This window comes from Theropithecus gelada, chromosome 4 (assembly GCF_003255815.1).
Source record: "Theropithecus gelada isolate Dixy chromosome 4, Tgel_1.0, whole genome shotgun sequence".
In the NCBI taxonomy this organism is placed as follows: Eukaryota; Metazoa; Chordata; class Mammalia; order Primates; family Cercopithecidae; genus Theropithecus; species Theropithecus gelada.
This window is the reverse complement of record NC_037671.1, coordinates 76,522,646-76,546,980: the sequence shown is the minus strand read 5'-3', so window position 1 is coordinate 76,546,980 and position 24,335 is coordinate 76,522,646. Positions and strand designations below refer to the sequence as shown.

The following is a 24,335-nucleotide window of genomic DNA, read 5'->3' as shown; positions in this document are numbered from 1 at the left end:
GAATGTTTACTATATCACACCTGAACAAGCACAAGTCTGCAATTTCAATTCACCTTCCAATTCTTTCACCTTTCACTTTCACTCTCTGAATCACATTCGTCTTACTAGGTACTATGCAACTTATAAATCTCACAATTACAGACTCTGCCTGTATGTAGGCATTGATTCATCTGATAGGGAGTCAAGCATATCTTTCTCTAACTAATGTACATCTGTTGAGATCAAAGAGACAGAGATTTCAATCAGGAAACTTCTGTGAGGATGCTCCAAGTCCGAGCTGCTTCTCCAGGGGTAAGGTCTTACTGTGACCGGAACATTTTTAAAGTGGGCCTTATAAAGGCTTATGGTTTATGGATTCTGGTTTCAAGATTTCATTTTATTTTTTTACATCTGACACATCAAAATCCATCCATGAAATGTAGGCTTTGTTTAAAAGCTATCAAAAACTTCACTGTGAAAGACTAGAATCAAATAATTTATTTTCTAAAACCTTACTGACAATCACAGACACCAAAGAAATTGCCTTCTATGAAACAGAGGACAAGAAAGCACAAACTTCAGAAAATCATGGTAATTACTATATTTTGCTAGTATTACATAAAATATTATTACAGTGGGTAATACTACCTTCCAACACCTTCTTCTTATTTATTTTGGAATCAATAGTTCAGACTGTCCCTAATAAGTGCTAAACATGTATCTTCAAATAACTTAGCCTTCTCCAAGGAAATAATCTCATAGTCCTAGGATACATAAAATATTCATAAAATCCCCTTTAATCTTCACTTCTGATGACTAATGATAGTTTTTCTCCCATGTGCTGAAGATTATAATATAGGCCATGACATGCATCAGTCATCCTATTAGTGCCTTTCAAGGTCTTGATGCATTTACCTCCTTTTCCCCCAAGGTGCCGGAATTCCCCATAAATTCTGTTGATCCAACAAGGGGAACTCTGTTCTGACCTTCACTAACCCTGGAGGGTCCAGAATCACCACTCACATCTGAGAGACCCTCTCCCTTATTTGTGGAGGTGTCACCCCAAGAGAAATCTAACAATGGATCTTGCAGGTACCAAAAAAAATTATAATCGTTGGCTTATTAAACACATGTCCCCCTTCCCTCCCAAGAGTATCTTTAGTCCTTATAAACAACAAAGTAATTGAACAGCATATACATACAACACTGTTGGATAAAAAGTTATTTCTTCAAAGCACCAATTTCAAAATCTTGAATTCCTTTTGAGCACTCCTTTTTATTCTCTCCTACAGTTAGTCGGTTATTAAATAAGCTGCATTATTTTTGTCTGTTACAAAATGCACCACACTGAAACCTTTACCCTTTAGCCTTGCTGGCATCCTAGTCCATTCTCTTCTCATCATGCTTCAAATACACCCATCTTCTCCTACCAGATTTTTCTGCTTAAGTTCCTTCCTCTCTCCTAAATCCCATACACAACTGGTGTAGATTTTACACCATTCCTATTACACCATCCTTTAATGTCTCCCCTCTGTTTAATGTCTTAGGGTAAACCTCATAAGAACAATCATACTTTCTGCCCTGGACATACTAAATCCAAACCTCAGGATGTTCTTCCCTTCCCAGGTTGTATAAACCCTTGCTTACTGATACTCTACGCTTCCTTGTTCACATGCTGTCTCTTCTCTGAAAATTCCTAACCACATGCCCACAGTTTTCTTTCCATTAATATTCTATGACACTCACTGCTGGTCTCAGGTGTTTGGATCTTCCATATATATGCTACTTCTTTCAACAAAACTGTAAGTAAGCAAGTGACCTCCTGGTCACTTTAATGCACAGTCATCCGTTTCTATCTTGCTTGACATCTCATCTGTTTCCTCATTCTGAAAATATTCTCACTGTTCAACTCCCACTTATGAGTGAGAACATGCGGTGTTTGGTTTTCTGTTCCAGAACTTAAAGTAAAATAAAATTTAAAATATATATGTATATGTGTGTGTGTGTGTGTGTGTGTGTGTGTGTGTGTATGTATTCTCTTCACTTGGTTTATATGTTACCTTTCCCAAAATTATCCTACCTAATTCACCATTTCTACTTACCTTTTGCCAACTTTTATTCTCACCATTGTTCACCTTCCCAACTGATACTACCCTTGCCCAAGTTACTACCCTTTTCTGCCAATCCCAGGGCAATGAATTCTTAACTGGTCCCCGCACATTCAGCCTCATCCCTTGCCAATGTGTCTCCTGATGGAGCCCAGTGGGTGGTCTTTTCAATTGCAAATCTTATTGTGTCACTCATCTGCTGACAATACCTCAATAAAAACTGCATTTTTTTTCAAGCAATACAGGTAATTCTAATGTGCAGCCAAGTTTGAGAATAACTCCTCTAACCATATTCACTTCCACACCTTGTGGTATTTCTTTTATCCAGAACATTCTCTCACCTCTCAAAACTCAGCTATCCTGATTGAATAATGCTCAATCTTCAGATTTTAATTTAAATGCTTCTCTTCAAGAAGGCCATCTCTGATATTGTACATCAGATCTGATTCCCCTGTAATTGGCTCCCATGGAACCTGTTAATATATGTTAACTATCTGTTTTCTGCCTTTGACTGTCCAAAGAGAAAGTGCCATATCTGTTTTACCAGTGTATTAAAGCACTGAGCATAGTGCCAGGCACAAGGTGAGTGTTCAGAAATTTCTGCTAAATGAATCTTACAATAATACTCTTTTAAACAGTATTACAAAAGTTCAGAGGTGAAAAGATTATGTCGCTGTGGAATCACATAAATTACTCTTTTCTTAAAAACTTACAAAACTGTGTGAAAACATATCACCCCAGACAACCTAGAAATAGAAAAAAAAAAAGAAAAAAAAAACTGTTAACAGGCCAATTTTCAACTAAGAAATTAAATGCCTTTCATTTTGCCATTGAATGAAATATTTGAAGGATGACATAATAACTCATCACATGCCATAAGAACATGAACTAACTATAGGCTTGTTATGAAGACAAGAATTATTCACACACTGAAGTTTGGAGATATATGTGATTCCATAGCTAACACTCTTTTTAAGTATAGTCTATCTACCAGTAAAGCCCAAATGAGAACTCTGTAAGCACATTAGGGATATGGCCAAAAGCCATCAGCTTGATTCTGCAGAGTCTATTCTCTAGCATAGGAAGACAAAACAAAAATATTCCTAATTCTGAAAAAGAAGCAGAGCCGAAAAAAGCTCACTGGTCAATCATTACCCTGTCAAATATGATTAAAACAGTAAAATCATAATTACGTTGGCATCAACCTAATATATTCTTGTGATTAGTAAAAAGGAGAGCTCAAAGTCAATTTTCTGTAGATACCTTAATCAAGCAGAACTCATTTCCACTGATTTTTACTATTGCATTGGTCCTCAAAATAAAGTCCATTCTCAGGGGGTTTCCAGCTTTTATAACTAGTTAAAAACTAGTAAAACATCATAGCTTTAGTATTACAGTTCATCCATCCATCACTCACTAAAACATCAGAGGTCTAGGAAATTAAAAACACTTGACTAAAAGAGCAGAATAACCTCTTACCATTAAAAAAATAAAATTAACACACTATTTTTTCCAGAAGAGAATAAACCAAACTAAATAGGTTCCACCTTACCATAATAAAAGACTTCACACAACTCATACTGCATTCTGTTTAATTCATCAAATCCATGTTGGATGTTACAATGGAAGGACACTGAAATAAGACTAAAAGGACTCAAGTGACAAATAAGGCATGGCTTCCTATCATCAGACAACTCAGAAAATGCAGGGCAACAACTGACTCTACTTCAAGGCAAAAAGGCATTTCTGTCAAACACAGGTCCAGGTGATATGCCAGAGGGTCACAAACAAATTAGTTCAAACTAGGGAAGGGCCAAAAATAATTGATATTGCATGAGTGTTGAGAGATCATGGAGCATTTATTGGGATGGGGGGCAGTCTTTCATACCAGGAAGAAGCACAGATAAGGGCACCGAGACAGGGGCACAAGCAATGGTGTGGAGAAAGTAGAGCTGGAGCAGAGGTAATGCAAAGATAGGAATATGGGGCTGAAAAGAGATTCTGGGTGCACAATAGACAAGACCTTGAATGGAATCAGCTCCTAGATCATGTACATCCATTCACTGTTTAAAACATGATCTTCACTGTTTAAGACATGATTTTCATTCACTGAAGCTCCTTTTTATTTTGTAGACTAGATGCAACCTCGTTTATGAATTGCAAATAAAAAGCCAATTAGATCTTTGAAACTAAATTTGTGGAAATGTTGTTTTTCACAGTGACAAACATAAATTGTTAAATAAAGAACTAAATGATATTACAGTGTGTGAAATTTATGGAATGAGATAGTATTGTTTCCAACATTCATGTTATAAAGAAATAATAAAAATAAGTCAGAGTCAATTCTCAAAGTATAATAAAAAGAATTGACATTTTTATAGACTATGGTGTTGTTTGCTTTACTTTTTTGTTGTTTTTGTTGTTTTTGTTTTTTTTAAGTTCAAGTGTTACATAGGTAAACTTGTGTCATGGAGTGTGTTGTACAGAGAATTTCATCACAATAGCAAAGACGTGGAATCAATCTAAATGTCCCTCAATTATAAACTAGATAAAGAAAATGTGGTACATATACACCATGGACTACTATGTAGCCATACAAAATAATGAGATCATGTCTTTTGTAGGGACATAGATAGAGCTGGAGGCCATTATCCTTAGCAAACTAACACAGGAAACCAAATATCACATATTCTTACTTATAAGTAGGAGCTAAATGATGGGAACACATAAGACATGATCTTAACTGTGCCAGAAAAAAAACTGTAGAGGCAAAAAGCGTGGCAGACAACCTATTATGGGGCTCCTGAAACAGCCAAGTAGCAATGATGTTTAACAGATGACAGAAATCACAAAGCTCATTGTGGAAGGGGAAGAACACTGAAAATTATATAACTGAGAAATCAGAACAAAAGAATAGCAATCAGATTAGAGCATTTTATAAAAATAGAGATGGAATCGAGAATGAAAATTAAGTTCCATTAATGTAACTCACAAAATAACTGAATACAGTAACACCCGAATTCCTACATTTTCTGAACAATTTATTCCTAAGAGAAGCAGACCTGTAACACACTGAGGATCTTTCACTTTTGATTCTGGACTAAAACTGGAGAATGTGGCCATGATGCCCATCATTCAATTTTACTGGAAGAAAAAAACTCACACAACACTCTTAAATATTTGCCCTACTCTTTTCCACAACATAATCTACTTAACAGCTAGATTCAGTAGTTTTTAAGACAGAATTAAACAATAAAATTCTCAATTCCAAAAAAAAAAAAAAAAAAAATTCTTAGGTTCTTCTGCTGCTAAGGAATTAATTAACTTCCCATCAGATTATCAAGGCCAAGGGGAAAAAAAATTCATATTTATTTGTTGCCTATGTGACAGGAAGCAGTGTGTGAAGCATTCCTCATTAATCCTTAATCTTACGTTCCTCATTATCCAAACCATTGTCTTCCTCATTTTTCAGAGTATGAGAGTGTGTATTATGGAGGTAAGCAACTTGCTCAAAAGAAGTTAGCTAATGTTGACAGAGCTAATATTCAAATTCAGATTCTTCTGACTTTAAAAGTCACTTTTTCTTAATAGAAAGAGTGCTCTTTCCAATAAGCACTCTGTCTCCAAGAATTCATCTTTGGAAACCCTACTGCTCCATCAGTAATGCTTCTTCTCCTTTTCTTTTTTCATTAATTTATACATGCTCATTCCTAAATTAATCACAGAGCACCTACTGTATGCTAAACGTTGATTATGATCATTCATTACTGTCTATAAGTGTTTTATATTAAGCATGGCATTCTAAGCCTTGCCCTTTTCCTTAATCAAATCTGTTGTCAGAATGGTTGTTAACATCACACCACTTCTATTTATTTCCAAAATGTGTTCTAGTAAACATATAAATCCATGATACTCATCCATAAAAATTATGTGTCTGCTACCTTCTTTAAATATAAAAATCCTCATGAGGGAAAAAAGCATGTTCTACAGAACTACCTAAAAGATAATATCCTAATTATTTAAATAAACTTAACAGCTTTGAACTGTTGTAAAAGTTGTTTATTAACAGTATTAATATTAAAAAGTGTGAATTAAGACAAATGGTGCCACAAGATTTTAGTGTAATTTTAACTAAAAACCATGTAGTAATGTGTGTGTGTGTATATATACAAACAAAGTATCCTCTTAAACATTTACGTGTAAATCATGCAATAAAAAGCACCTCTGCAAGGGTTTCTTGCAAATGTTCAGCGTACTGCCAATAATATTTCATAGCCAGCTTACATAGGAAGTCATCTACAAAGTGAATCAATGGAAGGAATGATATTTACCCCTTTCTGAAAAGGCATTTTAACTCATTATGGGCTTCTGAGTATTACTACTAATTTAAGGACTCTTAACACCATAGAAATCATGGTACTATGATAAGGAGTTCTGTTTCAAAAGTATACCCCGAATGTTCAGTAAGCTACATATGACAATAAAAGATAATACTGAAGGAAAAGCAGATATACAACTCTTTCTAATTTTTTAAAGATGTACCTTATAATACTACCTTTGAGGGTAGAAGAAACTGTCTACTTCTACTAGTTACCTTTACAAGATAAAAAAAGGAGGGGGGAGTTTGGAATTAATGCTAGCTCTCATTTTACAGTTGCTCAGTATTCACTCAAGGGAGTTTGAGATTACCTCCAAGAGCCCAACTCCAAACCCAGCCATGCCAGCAGCACTTCCAAATATGCACAGAGACACCTCCAGCTGCCCACAGAACCACTACCCCCTCACCATTGTCATTCATGCTCTCAAAACTCTGAGATTCATGTAGGAAAACACAGTCAAATGCATCCCTCAAAAAGGCCCATGTCAGAAAGGTCACATCAGTTCCTTCCATTCTTTCTCTTTCTGGCTTTATAAAATACAAGTGACAAATATAAATTATATATATTTTCAGTGTACAAGGTCAAGTTGTGTTTTATATATATATATATATGTATACATATATACACACACCTTGTGAAATAATTAAATCAAGCTAATTAACATAAATATCACCTCACATACTTAGCATTTTCTGTGGTAAGACCATTCAATATCTACTCTTGGCAATTTTCATGGATATGGAACATTATTACTAACTACAGTCACTATACTGTACAATAGATCACCGGAATTTATTCATCCTAACTGCAACCCCTTGACCCTTTGAACAACATCTCTCTATTCTCTCCCAACTGTCAGTTCCTGAAAGAAAATATGGCATCATCTCACTTATGTGTGGAATCTAAAAAAGCCTACCTCATAGAAGTAGAAAATAGAATGGTGATTCCATTCTTTCTAAAAGGTAACTGTAGTGTACTTCAGAGAATATCCCAGTAAAATAAAAAGATTAAAATTAGGTAAGATGAATAATGAAAACTGCCAATGAAGGCATTTGGGTTGACTATAGAAAAAATAGTTCACCCTAAACCAGTGGTTCTCAATCTCAATTGTATTTTGGAATAACCTAAGGACTGTGAAAGAATCGTGTCTCAGTCCAAACCCCAGATATTCTGATGTAATTGGTCTGGGGTACAACCTGGACATCAAGACTATTAACAGCTCCCCAGATGATTGTAATGTAGAGCCAGGGTTGAGAGTCACTGCCTAGAACTCTAGCCTTAAGTCTACCAATACAAAAGAGGCAAAGACTTTCAGAAAGTCTTTTAAAAAACAAAAATAAACCTTTAAAACTAATGTTGTAAATCTAATTAATGACACTTTATTTTACCCTTTTTTTTTTTTTTTTTTTTAAGACAGAGTCTCGCTCTGTCGCCAGGTTGGAGTGCAGCAGCACAATCTCGGTTCACTGCAACCTCCACCTCCCGGGTTCAAGTGATTCTCCTGCCTCAGCCTCCCAAGTAGGTGGAACTACAGATGTGCATCACCACACCCAGTTAATTTTTGTATTTTTAATAGAAATGGGGTTTCACCATGTTGGCCAGGATGGTCTCGATCTCTTGACCTCATGATCCGCCCACCTCGGCCTCCTAAAGTGCTGGGATTACAGGCAACACTTTATTTTTCATACCTATGGAAGCCCCTCAGCACTATTACAGGCCTGCAGGAATCCACGTACAAAAGGCCTGGATTCATATGGTGTTTACTGTTAAAAAGGTTAAATGAACAACTAAGTTGGCTATCACTGTGTTCACCATCACAGACAACTGCGCATGGGCAAGGCACTTCTTTAAAAAGAAGTTTCAGAGGGACTAGAAAAGTATAAATCACTGAGGCACACATGCCTCCAGGTCCATCCCCCACTGTGCCTCTCACCCTAGCAGACAACAGAGAGCTACACAGCCACATAAAGCAGCCCACAGTCATGGACTTAGCCTACTTTGGACTGATTTCTGCTCGGGAGACAAACAGGAGAAGATGCCTTGTGGTTCACAGAATAAAAAATGAACAGATGAGAATAAACACTCCCTAAAACTACACAGGTAGAAATAACTTTGGAGTTATTAAAAGCACAGTTATTAACACATTCAGGTTTTAAATTTGCAAAATGCCATATAATTTGTATGAACTGGGTCAGGGTCATTCTGTCAAAAATACTGTTTTACAGAAAAAAATGAATTATACTAATGCCAGGAAAGAAGGTATTTTTTTAGTAGAATACCAAAGGATGAGAGGAAGGTGCCTAAATTCTGCATATCCTGTTTAATTAATAAATTAGAAAATTTCAAGTATATAAAAAGTACGTATAAGGATCAGAAGCATTACTTTTACCAGTTAACTTTTCACAAACTAGTATTTGTGAAATTGATGTAAAGTGTTAACATTTTACATGTATTATAATTTACATACAAAAACTTACTTTACTTCATGAAAATAATTTCTGCTGCTTTATATTTACAAGCCTAGTCAGAGATGATCATTTTAAATATCAAGCCCAGAAACATCTTTGAGAAACCACTGGGTACAAGATCTCATGGAATCCAGCACCACAAGAGGACACAAAGGTGACCTAATCTTTGTTCTTCATGTGATGTGTTAATTTTTAAAAGTAATGAGGAATTTTTAGAGCTCAGCTTTTCGAAACGTTAAGAAACAGCTTCCTCTGGATGCAATCGTTTTCTTGTGTACTTTGAAGCACAAAAAATAGCTGACATAGTCTGAATGTATTAAAGATATATAAGCAATATTTCTCTCCTAATATGAGAAAACAAGAAAAATTATCACACATTTATTACAAAATAATTAATAATGCTATAGAGGCAGAAAAGGAATGATATCTTTCCTCACCCTTTATAAGGGTCATGGTCAATATTCCTGTAACAAAAGATAGGTGTGTTAGTCTGTTTGCGTTGCTATAAAGAAATTGCTGAAACAGGATAATTTATGAAGAAAGTAAGTTTATTTGGCTCATGTTTCTGCAGGTTACACAAGAAACACAGTGCTGGCATCTGCTTCTGTTGAGGGCCTCAGGAACTTTATAGTCATGAGAACAGGTGAAGGAGAGCCAGAGTGTCAAGTGCCAAGAACAGGAGCAAGAAAGAGGGGAGGTGTCACACTCTTTTAAACAACCAAATCTCATATGAATTCAGAGCAAGAACTCATTCTTCACTGAGAGAAGGACATGATGTCATTCATGAGGGATCTGCTACCATGATCCAACTAGGCCGCACCTTCAACAATGGGGATCAATATCATATAATTCTGTCTGACCAAATCATATAATTCTGTCTCTGGCACCCCAAATTTCATGTCCTTTCATTGCATAAAACAATCACCTCTTCCCAATAGTCTCCAAAAGTCCCAACTTGTTTCAGCATCAACTTAAAGTCCAAAGTCTCATTTGAGACTCAAGACAAATTCCTTCTACCTATGAGCCTGTAAAATCAAAAGTAAGTTATTTACTTCCAAGATACAATGGCGGTACAGGTTCCCATTTCAGAGAAATCAGCCCAAACAAAGGGACAACAGATCCTATGCAAATCTAAAACTCAGCAGGCAGATATTAAATCTTAAAGTTTCAAAATAATCCTTGATTCAGTGTCCCACATCCATGGCATACTGGTGTAAGGGGTGGGCTCCCAAAGCCTTGGCCAGCTCCACCCCTGTGACTGCTCTCACTGGTTAGAGTTGAGTGCCTGCAGCTTTTCCAGGCTCAGGGTGCACGTTGCCAATGGTTCTAACATTCTCAAATCTGGAGGATGGCAGTCCCCTTCTCACAGCTCCACGAGACAGTGCCCTAGTGGGAACTCTTGTGTGGGGGCTCCAATACCAAATTTCCCCTCCATGCTGCCCTACAAGAAGCTCTCTACAAGGGTTCCACCCCTGCAGCAGGCTTCTGCCTGGGTACCCAAGTTTTCCCTCGCATCCTTGGAAATCTAGGTGAAGGCTGCCAAGCTTCCTTCACTCTTCAATTGTGTGCAACTGCAGCCTTAACGCCAAGTGGAAGCTGCCAAGGTTTATGGTTTGCGCCCTCTAGAGCAGCTGCCTGAGCTGTATCTGGGGCCCTTTGAGCCACAGCTGGAGCTGTAGTAGCAGGGATGCAGTGAGCAGCTTCCCAAGGTGATGCACAGCAGCAGAGCCCTGGGCCTGACTCAGAAAACCATTCCTTCCATCTAGGACTCTGGACCTGTGATGGAAGGGGCTGTCTCCTCAGAGACTTCCGAAATGCTTTTGAGGCCCTTTTTCCCACTGTCTTGGATAGTAGCACTTGACTCCCTTTTAGTCAAGCAAATCTCTCTAGACAGTGATTGTTCCACAGCCCACTTGAATTCCTCCCATGAAAATGCTCTTTCCTTCTCTAACTCATGACCAGGATGAGACTTTTCCAAATTTGTATGTTCTGCTTCCACTTTAAATGTAACTTCCAACTTTAAGTCATTACTTTGCTCTGATATCTGATAATAGGCAGTTACAAGCAGCCACAGCACATCTTGAATGCTAAGCATTACTGCTTAGAAATTTCTTCCACCAGATACCATACATCATGACTCTTAAGCTCAAACTTCCACAGATCCCAAGGGCATGAACACAATGCAGTCAAGTTCTTTACTAGGGTATAAAGTGGGTGACCTTTATTCAATTCCCAATAAATTCCTCATTTCCATCTGAGGCCTCATCAGCCTGGCTTTCACTTTCCATATTTCTGTCACCATTTTGGTCAGAACCATTTAGTCTCAAGAAGTTCCAAACTTTCCCTCAACTTCCTGTCTTCTTCTTAGCTCTCCAAACTCTCCCAAACTCTGCCCATTGCCCACTTTCAAAACCACATCCACATTTTCAGGTATCTTCATAGCAATGTCACATTGTTTGGTACCAATTTTCTGTGTTAGTCCGTTTTGTATTGCTATAACGAATATCTGAGACTGTGAACTTTATAAGTGGTTTATTTGGTTTGTGGTTCTATAGGCTGTATAAGCATGGTGCCAGCATCTGCTTGGCTTCTGGTGAGGCCTCAGGAAGCTTATAATCATGGCAGAAGGCAGGGAGCCAGTGTATCACATTGTGAGTCAGGGAGCAAGAGAGAGAGAGAAGTGCCAGGCTCTTTTACACAACCAGAGCTCACATGAACTCATAAGGAACTCACTCATTACCATGAAGACAGCATCAAATCATTCTTGAGGGATCCATCCTCATGAAAAAATATCTACCACTAGGCCCACCTCCAACACTGAAGGTCACATTTTAACATGAGATTTGAAGGTGGCAAAACATCCAAACCATATCAACAGGTTAACAGGAGAAAAAGATAACACATTTATTTAATCAAAATTTTACTTGATATGGGAACCTTTGGAATTGACAACTCAAAGGTTCATAGAAAATTGTCTGTTTTATGCTTAGGTTTGATCCAGAATGGACAGCCATATAGAAATGTAATTGAACAAAAATGATATGACCTAATGGTAATAGTCAAAGAGGGGAAACCCAGCAAGGCCTGTCTGTTTGGATTCTTCCTGGCCTCTCTGTGTGGCATTCATTCCTTGTGGGCACAGGGAAAGACACCTTCTGAAATGAGTGTCTTTTTTTTTTTTTTGAGACGGAGTCTCGCGCTGTGTCACCCAGGCTGGAGTGCAGTGGCGCGATCTCGGCTCACTGCAAGCTCCGCCTCCCAGGTTCAGGCCATTCTCCTGCCTCAGCCTCCGAGTAGCTGGGACTACAGGCGCCCGCCACCACGCCCGGCTAGTTTTTTGTATTTTTAGTAGAGACGGAGTTTCACCATGTTAACCAGGATGGTCTCAATCTCCTGACCTCGTGATCCGCCCGCCTCGGCCTCCCAAAGTGCTGGGATTACAGGCTTGAGCCACCGCGCCCGGCCTGAAATGAGTGTCTTATGATCTACTTTCAGACAACGTAGGTCAGAGAATTTCCCTATGGTCAGCTTACACAGAAAGGCAGAAGAAGGTTAAAGTAATGTTTCTAGGTTTTATGTCTAGCTTTTTTCAGAAACGGGTTCTAGTTTCAAAGACTTGCCTAGGGAAAAATAATTCTAGTTTCTATGGCCTGCCTTGGGGAGAAAGAGGAGTAGGAGAAAGAAGGGGAAAAGGTCAGAAAGAGACTTTGCTTCTGAGACCCTTCGTGTTCCTCAGTTTGAAGTACTCAGCACACCAAAGTACCACACTTTAGGGTGTCATTTTCTGAGTCCACCAAAATGAGAAACAATGGATCTGATCCATTACTGAAAGCAGCTCACAACACCTCAAACAGCACACACATCTCTCAACAGTGGTATTCTCTCATGTATTTAATTTCTACGCCAGTGCTAATAAATGCCCACACACAACTTAAATTTAAAATTCATGTAAACAATGTTTCTGTAACAGGAAATTCATGTGAAAAGACTACCATTGACTTGTAATATAAAATGTAATAACTTCCCATCCTGTGATCGGTGGGTGCTACCTCCCAAATCACAGTAAAACCAATGTGGATCCCACATACACACTGGGTCTCCCTTTACAGATACTCATTCCCAAGCATTATACTTCTCTGCTGGTTTTGTACCACTTTTATTGATACATGTGCTTTGTCTGCATATTCTAGTTAGGAATTCACTCAAATTCATGTTATATCAAGCTTACTATTTTAGCTTTCAGTATGACTCAGAATATAATGCAAGTATGTGTGTTTATAGTTCCACGTGTGATATTACTTGTAAACTTTATTTACAAGTAAATTTGTTTTGTCTTATTGCCTACAATATGTTAGCATTCATTTATGCGATACATTTCTTTTTAGCTATGTCACTTTATGTACTTTTCTATGGATTGATATAATAGTATAGTTTAATTAGAATTTAAGGTTTTCTACTGGTTTCCAGTGTACGATACACTGAATTTCCTACCCAAAATGTTTCCCCTCCACGATGACTCTAAAATTATTTGAAGTTGATATAAGAAAGAAGATGTATTTCCCTGCCAAAAAAAAAAGGATGTTTTATACACTCACATATGGGTGCTTATTAAGAACTAAGGAAGGCAGTAAGACGGAGGGGAGGAGGGAGAGAGTTCTCCTAGAACAAGAATCAACAACACCCAATCGTTAGATCCCTATTATGTTTATATATATATTGCACTGAACAGTATGAAACAGTATCAAACATAGTTGTTACAGTCATTGTAGCACTACTATTTTTGTTGTTGTTGTTGTTAGGGTCATTGTAGCACAATTTTTTTTGTTGTTGGTTCATTTTCTCTCATTTCTGCCACTCAGCTCAATCAGGCTCTTAATAAACACTTACTCTTTATTGACCAGTTGCCAAATGTCAGTTGGCACTGAGAAGTCTTTCAGAAGCTGGTCTACAAATCCCTTAATTTACTGCACTTTGGTGTTTTGAATTTACTGCACTCGGGTGTTTTGAATGATTACATTTCTATTGGCTCTTTTCTGGTAAAATTTTTTATTACGCTCCCTGAACATATGTTTTACTTTTGTTTAAACCAGTGATTCTCAAACTCCAGTATTCATCAGAATCACCTGGGGGGACCTGTTAAGCCACAAACTGCTGAGCTCCGCTTAGAATTTCTGATTCTTAATTGAATCAGGAATGGTGGGATCTGAGAATTTGCATTTCTAACAACTTCCCAGCTGATGTCATGCAGCTTGTGGGGAACTCACTGATCTAATGAACCACTTTAAAGTACTAAAAGTCATCGTTTTCAAATTCTATAGGAACCCCATTCCATTCACTATATATTTAACCTTTTAGATAACTTATTTTCCCATTTCCTTACCTATAATCAAGGCAAGAGGTAAGCACAACTTCCTAGACAACAGTTGAAGCAGCAAGGAAAGAAATTCCAGAATGAAAACCCAAAGCAGTTGAAAAAAGAAACAATGGGGCCAGGAGACAGATTTCTGAATAAAGGGCACTGGGGGAGAAGTGGGAGAAGAAAATAAACTTTAAAGAATAGCTTGTAGAAAACCTGTCAGAAATGAACTCAGCAAAACAAAGATAAAGGGGCACCTACTCCTACCTTCAGAAGAGTCTCAGAAAAAGAGACACTGACATATTCTTGAGATCCAGGACAAGTCTTTCCACTTGTGCTCTGTATTTCTTCTACATTTAAGAACCTGAGCCAGCAATGATTCTTTTGTTATCCTCTTCCTTCTGTATCTTCTACTTTTCTCTCTCTGCTGGTTCCTTCCCAAAGTACCAGCACGCCGTCCTTCCATTTGCACTCTCTTCAACTACCAACCTATCTCTTTTTCTTCCCTTCACAGCCAAGCTCCCCTCCCCCGCCCCGCCCCGCCCCGCCCCCGACACACACAGTCCCTTGCTGGTCAAATAGTGGTTCTCAGACCTGCAGCATCAATATGATCTGAAAGCGTATCAGAAATGCACAATCTCAGGCTTATCCTATTTACTCTGTTTATCTAATTTCCTTTTCAATTGGATAATGGGATTGATATTATACTATATATTTTTCCAGCCTAAAGTCTAGAACTATCTACCTGGATTTATTCACTGCACATTAAATTTATATAAAAAATCAATTTCAGGATTTCTAGGATCCATATTAAATCCAGAATCCTCATGGTACATTTGGATTTCTAGTAGAATCTTAACATTCAAAAACAGATAAGTAGGACATTTAAAAGACAAAACCTGTCCAAAAACAAATGTAATCCTAAACATAAAGATGATTGCAATTTGTTATAGCATTAAGCTATTCCAAAAAAAAACAAAAAATCACAGTAAGCAAAGACCTAGGAATGCAAAAGTACTATGAATGGTTTTAGCCTTTTGTCGCACTGATGAGAAGCTAACATTGTCATTCTTCATTTGTTCCGTTCTGATTCATTACTTATAAACACGTGTGGCTCTCTTAAAGTTAGGAGCTCTAATACTCACCCTACTTTACTGGGCCTCGTTCCTGGATTCAGGATCTTGCTCTCTCTATTCTACTTCCACTGTTACAGGGGCTTGGCAGATATCTAGAAACTACAGATTAGCAAGGCCATTTTGTTCCAAGTATGAACCCTCACACAGACCATTTCTAAACTTATTTATTCACCAAATAACCACCAAGCATGTCCCTCCATGACAGGAACCGTGCTAACTATAGAAATACAGTGGGATGAAAATAGTCTCTGAAAGCATAGAGTTTGGGTCTCACAGGGAAGACAGACTGCTTAAACAATTATAATTTAGCTGACATATAATAAAGTACAAAATATAACAGGGACCCACATCAGGAGAACCTAATCTAGTCTAAGGAGGTAGTTAGTGAAGACAAAAGCAATATTGATACTGCATCACAAAAGAAAGAATAGTACATAGCCAGACCAAAAGGAGAGGGAGAACATATCTTACAGAGAGAATATGTATAAAAGCCTGGAGCTCAGCAAGAAGGTCCATTCAAATAAGTGATAAGAAATTTAGTACGTCTCAGTGCAGAATGTGAAGGACATGGTGGTGACAGGTTGGGCTGGAGAAGTAAGTAAGCACCAAATTCTGGAAAAGTCTGTAGTCCAGTTTAAGGCCTTTGGGTTATATCTGAAATTAAATAAGATGACTTGAGACTGGGCCACAATTTAGACTAGAAAGGGGCAAGGCTACAACTAAATATATGCCAGTCTTATTGGGATAAATTAAGTATGACCAAGGAAGTGGCATCTGGAACGGAGAGAAATGCAGACATGCCAGAGATACGCAGAAAGTAGAGTCCACCTAACTTGGGCATTACTTGGAGTTCCAATATACCTTCCTGGAACCCAGTTTAGACAAAGAAAATGGTTGTATAATACGGCGAGATTTAGAACCAAGTACTAGGAACAGATTTGGGAGGAATAATGTTTTCTCTTAGGAATGCTACATACTTTGGAATGCCCTAACCTAAGCCCAGTCTCTGAAGCACCGTTGCTTTTTCAGCCCCAGTTCCTCGTGCCAGAATTTGGCCCTTCTCACTCCTAATCTCTATATATCATCTCTAGCAGTGTCGGCTCCTGTTATGATAATTAAAATATTTACATTTATAAATTATTGCCTTGTCATTATTAAAGTCATTTGATATTCTGAGCTTTTTAATCTTTAATTTCTTTGTATGTTGACTGTCTCTAATATCCAAAGATCAATTAAATTTTATATGAGTAAAACATGTCTAATATATAATTATAAATTTACTTTAAATTATTATAGAGTCTCTCAGAATCTCTAGCAAATAACGATACATCTTTTTATGTTTATGTGTATTATTCAAGTATGTTTTAAATCAATTACAATTTTAAACAAACTTCATAGTTAGTATATTAGACAATTTATATTATAAAAGCTTATATGGAAACTGACAGAGAAATGCTTACACATTCAATTTTCATACTCTTTCAGCATCCGTGAAACAGTGAATGCCCCAACTTATAAATGCTGAGCTCCACAGTTGTGTTAGTAAGTCAGCTATTTGCAATGTTTCCTCAGTACATGGTCTGGAACAAGGTGAGAAGCACAAAGAGGTGAAACAGAGGCTGTGTGGGCTGGGACCAGGAAAATAGTCATCAGAAGACGAAGGCAAGCCCCATCCTGGATCTGTCAGGATGCAGATGGGGCTGCTGCAACATCTGGCCCCTCTTCTGTTCTCTTGTCAGTAACCACCAGTCTAGCTAAAAACTATTTCCTGAATCCATGCTTATATAAGATGAGAAAGCAAGAACTGGGGAGGCAATGGAACAGTGAGAATTCAGTCCTCAGGCTATAAAGCAGAAAAGAAGGGTGAGGGGATCAACCTGAGCAATGTGACCTAGAGGATCAGGAAGCTCCCAAAGCCATCTGGCTGGGTTGGTTGGTTCTCAGGACCCAAAACTTAAAACTCAGTTCAACCATAACTACTTATACTGCTCTGCATACTGCCCTCCACCTCCACTACCCTAAGCACTCTATATAAGTGCCCTGTAATTAATAAACATTTACTAAACATGTACATCAATGAATTAATTTAGTTTGATTTTTTCTTTCTTTTCACTCTAGTCAATTGCTCATCCTTTTACTCTAGCCAACTGCTCATCCTGTAGCCTATCTATGATTTATGAATATATTAACTACTTAAAGTTGTAGGCAAAAGGGCACATACCTGACACTTCATCAATCTACTTCCCTTCTGTGAATATCAAACGACCATGTAATATAATAGCAACTGTCCAGATTCCCCCTGCCCCACCCACACGCACACTCAAATTCTAATCCTAAATCTGCCTACGGAAGTCTATGCCATTTTCTCCATTAACAAAGTCCTGCTCTTGTCACCATAAACCCTTCAATCCCTAGTCCAGTTTAGAAACAGCCACTGACATCTTCCTGGCTAGTCTCTGTGCTATGAGTCTTTCTCATCCAACTTCTCAGACCTAGACTAAATCCTTGCCAACATTAAGAGTCCTTCTTTAACAGGAAGCTGTTGCAGTGTCCATGAAATTTTTTAAAAAATTAATAAAAATAAATTTAAAAAGAGATTCTATAAAATAAAATATAAGTAATCTTTTATAAAGAAAAAGAGCATAACTTTTCACTCTTATTTTCTCTTCCACAGATCAGGAAGATGATTAACTGTGCCTGCCACACATCACAAAACAGATTTTGAGAAATGTGTCACTGGGAATGTAGACTTCTTTTTCTTCCTTCCTTCCTTCCTTTTGTTTTTCATTCTTTCATTCCATAAATTAGTAAAGAGCATTTAAGTAAGATGAAAATGTGACATTATTCTATAATCAAGTTCTATGTATCCCTCCTCTATATAGTCTAGTCCCCTAGTAAATATAATAAAGAGGTATATTCATTAAGAAGTTGTAGAAAAACAAGAATAAAGAAATAGCTGAGTTCCTGAAATGTTGCATAGAAAGCATACATACTTTCTTATTTGTTTATTTTGCCATTGTGGCTTTGCTTTATTTAATTTTGGGTTGCTCAGTTGCTTCAATGAATAGTTGATGCTGTAAACTGAATTCCCCAGCCTCTCAATCTGTCAAGAATCATTCAATTCAACATTTATTGAGTACTTGCTTTCTCTAAACACTCAACAACAGTTGTACATATAAAACAACACTGAAAACTCTAGAAAAAATATTTAATAATATAAATACACTTGTAATATAGTTTTGATTTTCAGGTATGGAGTCTTCTTAGAGCAAGGCATGTCACTATTTCATGTCATCCTTATATAACTGCCATGTTCTTCCTTTATTTTCCTGTCACTGTATGCTCTCCTTTTGTATATTTTTTCTGTCCCCTTTAACATTTATCTAAATCTATTCATTTATTCCTCATTTTTGAAGTTTAAGGTAACAGATAGAGAAACAGATTACCTCCAAACATCTGCACAGAAACATTGTACCTGCAACTCCTGCTGTAAAACTGACTTTAATTATATGATTTTTGAAAAATTTTCTCACACGCACCGTAACTGAAAGTGTTCAGCATAAAAAACAAGCTATCGCTTAGGTTCCTCCTATTAGGCATACTCGTGTTACAAAACAAATAACATGCACATTTTATCAGTATTATGAATAGACCCTTGGATAGTAAACCAGAGTTTTGATTTCATGGATGCTTATGATAATCGTAGTTTAAGATTCCTGGAAATTTTAACATTTGAGACATTATATTAATTGTATAACTACACAGGAAAAAATGAAGAAAAACTGACTATGTTTGCCATTCATTCACTGGGTATACTCAAAGAGCCCATTATCAAAAGGACTCCAGAGAAACTAAAATGTGACTGCAAATTGTGTAATACTATTTTTGCTCTTGCAATAGTAAGATTTTAGTAACATCTGGGTATTAGGTTACTGGATTTTCATGATAATCCCCAAAACTAAAGTCTCCTATTACCCACAGCATATATGTGCACCTTATACCTGCATGCTCTTAATGTGATAATGCCTCATCTTCCTCTGACACCCCTGAAATATTGGAATCTGCAGGCTTCCCACCTAAACTCATGGCTCTTTTCTCTTTGAGTCTCATGTACAGCTATAACTTCACTATTCCTTAAATCCAATAGATCCTAAGTCTGTGTCTGTAGTTCCAGCCTGCTCATCCTCTCTGACCATACTTCCACCTTCCTTCTAGGTAATCCATATTCTAGGTATTAGCCTACACTCAGAGAAACTTGGGCTCAACCTTTTATCCTATAAGCTTATTTCTGTGTTCACCATCTGAATTCAAAGTATCACAAGCCATTTAGTAGGCTAGGAGGGAAACCCTATTTAGGTATTTAGGTATTACCCCAAATACTGCTATCTCCCTCAACCACTCTCTGAAACCATTCATAAATTCTAAAGTGTCTACTCTCAAGTTATTCATACATATCTGTCCTTTTATTTCTCGCCATAACAGATCTAATTCAACTCACTATTCCTCATGTGGGCTTTGGTCAAAGCTTTAAAAATTGATCTCCCTGCCTCGAATCACAACTATAGCCAAAATATCCTCTATGTTCCTCTTTCATTGGACAGATACTTGCTGATCACCTTCTATGTGTCAGGCTTTGAGCTGGGCAATAAATAAAGAGACCTGAAAAAATCAAAGCCTCAGTGAACATAAGCTCAAGTTCAGGAGATAAATCTGCAACCAAGCAAATAAACAAATAAGTAAATACCACACAGGCGGTGCCTGTGTAGGGAATAACTAGTAGAAGTCCATTAGAGGGGTCAGGGAATACCTCACTGAGGAGGTGTCACTTAGAATAAGACCTAAGGAAAAGAAGAAACCAGCCTCAAAGAGTCAAAGAGAAGAAGAACCTAGGAGAGTTCCATGGCAATAAAGAGATTTCAAGGGCTGGAAGGAAGGCCATGTTGACTAGGGCCTAGCTGATAATGGGGAGAGTGTATGAGATGAGGTGGGAGAGGTGAGTAGAGGTGAAATCACTCACAGCATTTTGGGCCACTATCAGAAGTCTGAATCTAATGCAAAGCCTAATTAGAAGTCAGGGAAGAGTTTTATGCAAAAAAGTAACACTGCCTGATTTATGTTTTATTTTTTAACTTGCCAGAATTATGTTTCCCAATCATGAGTGTCAATCTTCTGCTTGAAAAAAGCCCAGTGGCTCCTGATTAACAGGGTAACCACATGTTCTAGTTTACTCAAGTAAACCCAGGGTTGCCCCTGTGTTCCCAGTGTAATTATTAATAGGCCCTTCCATTCACCCTCACAAGGGTTCTAGTAGAAACCATAAATTGTATGCTCAGCTTACTGATAAGTAATACAGTAAAATATTCCTTAGGTTGACATTCAAGGCCCTTCTGAATCCGCTCCCAACTTCCCTCTGTACCTTTTTCTCCATCACGCCCTTGCCTTACAAGTGTTTTGGTCACTCTGAAATGCAATTGTGGCAGTATTCTGAATGCAATTTGTATTCACCACTCCAGTGTCTTTGCTCACGCATCTGTATCTTACTGGATGTTCTGTAACCATTTCACTGACAAGTGGACAGAACTTTAAGGGCCACAGGTAAGAAGCTTTCCAAGAAACTAGGCAGAAGGAATAACTTCCTCCTCTGTATTTTGTCAGTCTCTCTATTATAGTATGTATCACAACTAGGTTAATTATTTATAGGTCTGCTTTCTCTGCTAGAATGGTAGGTACTTAGTAGAAAAGACAGCACCTCCTTCTATGTGTTTTGGGGTCCTCACCACCCACACAAGCCTGGCCAACAGCTGGTATTTCACTTTGGACTGCTAGATTAACTACTGAATATAAAAGCAAAATAAAATGTAATAGTAAAATAATACAGTTGAACAATGAGATTTTAAAAGACCTTATTGCCTTCACATCTATACTATTTTCATTCTCTAACTTCATTCCAAAGTCAAATGTAGGAAAGTGACAATAAAATTTTAATGAATGACCAGAAGTTAAAAAAAGTATAAGACTAGAAGATGTCGAGCTTTCATGGAAACTAAAAATTTTCATGTTTTGGGAATACATTTCTAAATAATTGTGCAGCTGAAATAAAAGTCTGACATACTACCAAAAGGCTATTGTATATACTCACCACTCTTTAAGGATCCTGAACAAAGCCTGCCCACAAGAAGTTTTTGACGTAATTGCATAACTTCAGCTTCCAAGACTTCAACTTTTGATCTCCATTTTGACTCCTCCTGAGACAGCAACATAGCAAGGTGCTCTGTGTATTCTCTGCTGCTTTTGTCTGCTGGTTTTGAGCGGATAATTGCCAAGGCCAGAGCCAGCTTTGAAGTTCTCAAATACCATTTTTGAACATCCATCCTGGCTTTTGTCCCTATCATTTAATAAGAAAAAGTTATAGAAATTCTTTTTAACTTGTGCAGTGCATTTCATTTGCTTCAAATTGATTTTGCAGAGTAACACTAATTAACAAGTTTATAATAAGACTTGGCACCAAGTACAGAAAAAAAATTCAGGACTGAAAACAGTATGAGAAAGTTATGCAGAAGAAAAATACACACACATGCATATTAAATATATTCAGATTCAATAGTAGGTTTAGACTATTTGACAACTTCTTGGGGTGGAAAAAACACATACTAATTCATTTAGTTGTTTCTAACCAGAGAAACGTATCAGAATCTCTGAGGGAGCTTTTAAAATATATTCCCTTAAAATTCTGACTCAGCAAATCTTGAGTAGGACCAGGCTTTTATATTTTGAAAAGAGTGCACTGAATAACCAGAACCATTAAATTAAAACACCTATTCATAAATTTAAGTCTTTCCTTTCCTCCAACCCATCTGTTAAATCTTGCATTCCTTAATGAACCTTTTACCTGCTATTCCTGCCTCTAAGCATCCCCCTCCAATCTATATGGAGAATAATCTTTTAAATATTTGCATCATTTAAGTTGTGAGTCTACTCTGATTCTTCACTTCCAAAGATTTCCGATCGTCGCTCTGAGCATACTTTTCCAAACCAACAGTGTGTCACAGCCTTAAAATATAAACATACTTACGGAGGCCACATGACAGACCACTGCATACACTGGTTTAATATCATCCCTACTCAAGTATAAGCCCCTGTGGCCTCCGCCAGGCTTTATTAGATTATCATGAGAGTTGTGCACATAAAATGTGCTAAATAAAACTGTTTAATGAAGAGTGAAAAGTAAGATGATCCAGAATATTCAAGACTTTTTTCAGTTGTCCCATCTATCCTAACACAATTTCAAATTCCTCACCTTACATTTCAACTTTATTTCCTTCCATTTCCCCAGCCTATCCTTCCATTATGGTTGGATCACACTCAACCAAACAGATACAGCCCCAAGTGTACTCCTGTACACATCTCTGCTCATACATTTTCCACTGCTGTGATGCCCTGACTTTCTTATATAGCTGCCCAAGCCCTGACTGTACACCATTTAAAGAACAACTCATATACCACCATATAAAATCTTCTCAGGTCTATTCTCACCCACAGCCATGTATAACTATCTGATATCCTGTAATTTGGCACTGAAAATATACAATCTAACAAATGGCTTAATGCTGTTTTATTATAATTAGTAATGAACACAAAAATCTGTATAAAATATGTTCATCACAGCATTATTGAAAATATTGAAAATGGACTGAAAAATAGTTAATAATGGTATGACTATACAAATGAATAGTACTTAGCCATTAAAAATTAGATTTTCAGAAATTTTTTATTAGCCTGAGAAAGTGTTAAGTACAAAAAACGAGGACATGAAATTATATGTACAATAGGACCCCAGTTACATGAAAAATGGGGAATACAAAAAAATTAAACAGAATGTATAACTGCAGAATTATTGGTGATTTTTATCCTCTTATCTTCATTTCTTTGTTATTTTTCTAATTTCATTCAATTAACATGTATCAAATTATAATTAAAAATGTAAAGAAACTAGATTTCCAAAATCAAAGTACACAGCTTTGTATTTTCATAGCTGTTGACTACACCAAGGATTAGATATTGTTAAGATGAACAAACTAATTAGAATTATAGCTCCACTTATTTTTAGCTTTCTCAGCAACCATTTCACTCCCTGGATCATCCTCCATCTGTCATTAGCGATGGCAGCAGTGGACTCTGACACTCATTACTCTCAGAAAAGCACCCTATGTGCACAAGACATACATATGATGTTTGAGACCCTCCTTCAAGATGTAAGTTTGCTAATATATATAATAATACTGATTTTTTAAAAGTTGCCTATTCAAAGTTGTTTCAGTTAGAAAAGAATCTCACATTCAATTATAAATAGTGGGTTTCCAGGCTAAAAGAAAAAAATAGAAAAACAGTTTATTAGCACAAGAAGACAAAGTACTCTGGATAACAAAAACACAGCAAATTCCCTGTCATCGTGTAGAGATATTTAATTAATTGATTTAAGCAAACTGATTACTTAAAGGTTCTGATTTTTAAGTTGTTGCATATGATTTAATAGTCTTGAAATCATGCTGAATATCAGCTATCAGAAAGAAATATCAAATTATAAAATTCTTCTGGATTTTAATTATATCAAGATAGGGTCATCTGTCTGAACATTAACTAGATTTGTACTACAAATGAAAAGAAATAATTGCTAATAAAGAGGTTTAGTGCAGGCTTGTAGGATATAAATCACACTTAAAACACACACAGAACTACAACATACAACCAAACAAAACCAGGTTTTTAAAACTGCTTCCTCATGTTTGTGTGTATAAACGTATGCCTTCTTAATTTTAGAACAGCATTCTTATCCTCAAAGTATCATTTGCAAAATAAAGATACTTCAGTTTCCCCTAATATTTCACGGAAGAAAACTGAACTTCTGTGGC

General features: G+C 37.0%; 1 protein-coding gene across 1 annotated transcript in view; it reads right to left on the bottom strand.

Moving 5' to 3' along the window:
- MEI4 (meiotic double-stranded break formation protein 4) overlaps nucleotides 1-21,797 on the bottom strand; it is a 216,603-nt gene extending 194,806 nt beyond the window's left edge. The window contains exon 1 of the mRNA XM_025384163.1: nucleotides 21,566-21,797. Within this exon, the coding sequence (XP_025239948.1) occupies nucleotides 21,566-21,797 (232 nt within the window). The remainder of the gene's footprint in view (nucleotides 1-21,565) is intronic.
- Between the last annotated feature and the right edge of the window lie 2,538 nt (nucleotides 21,798-24,335).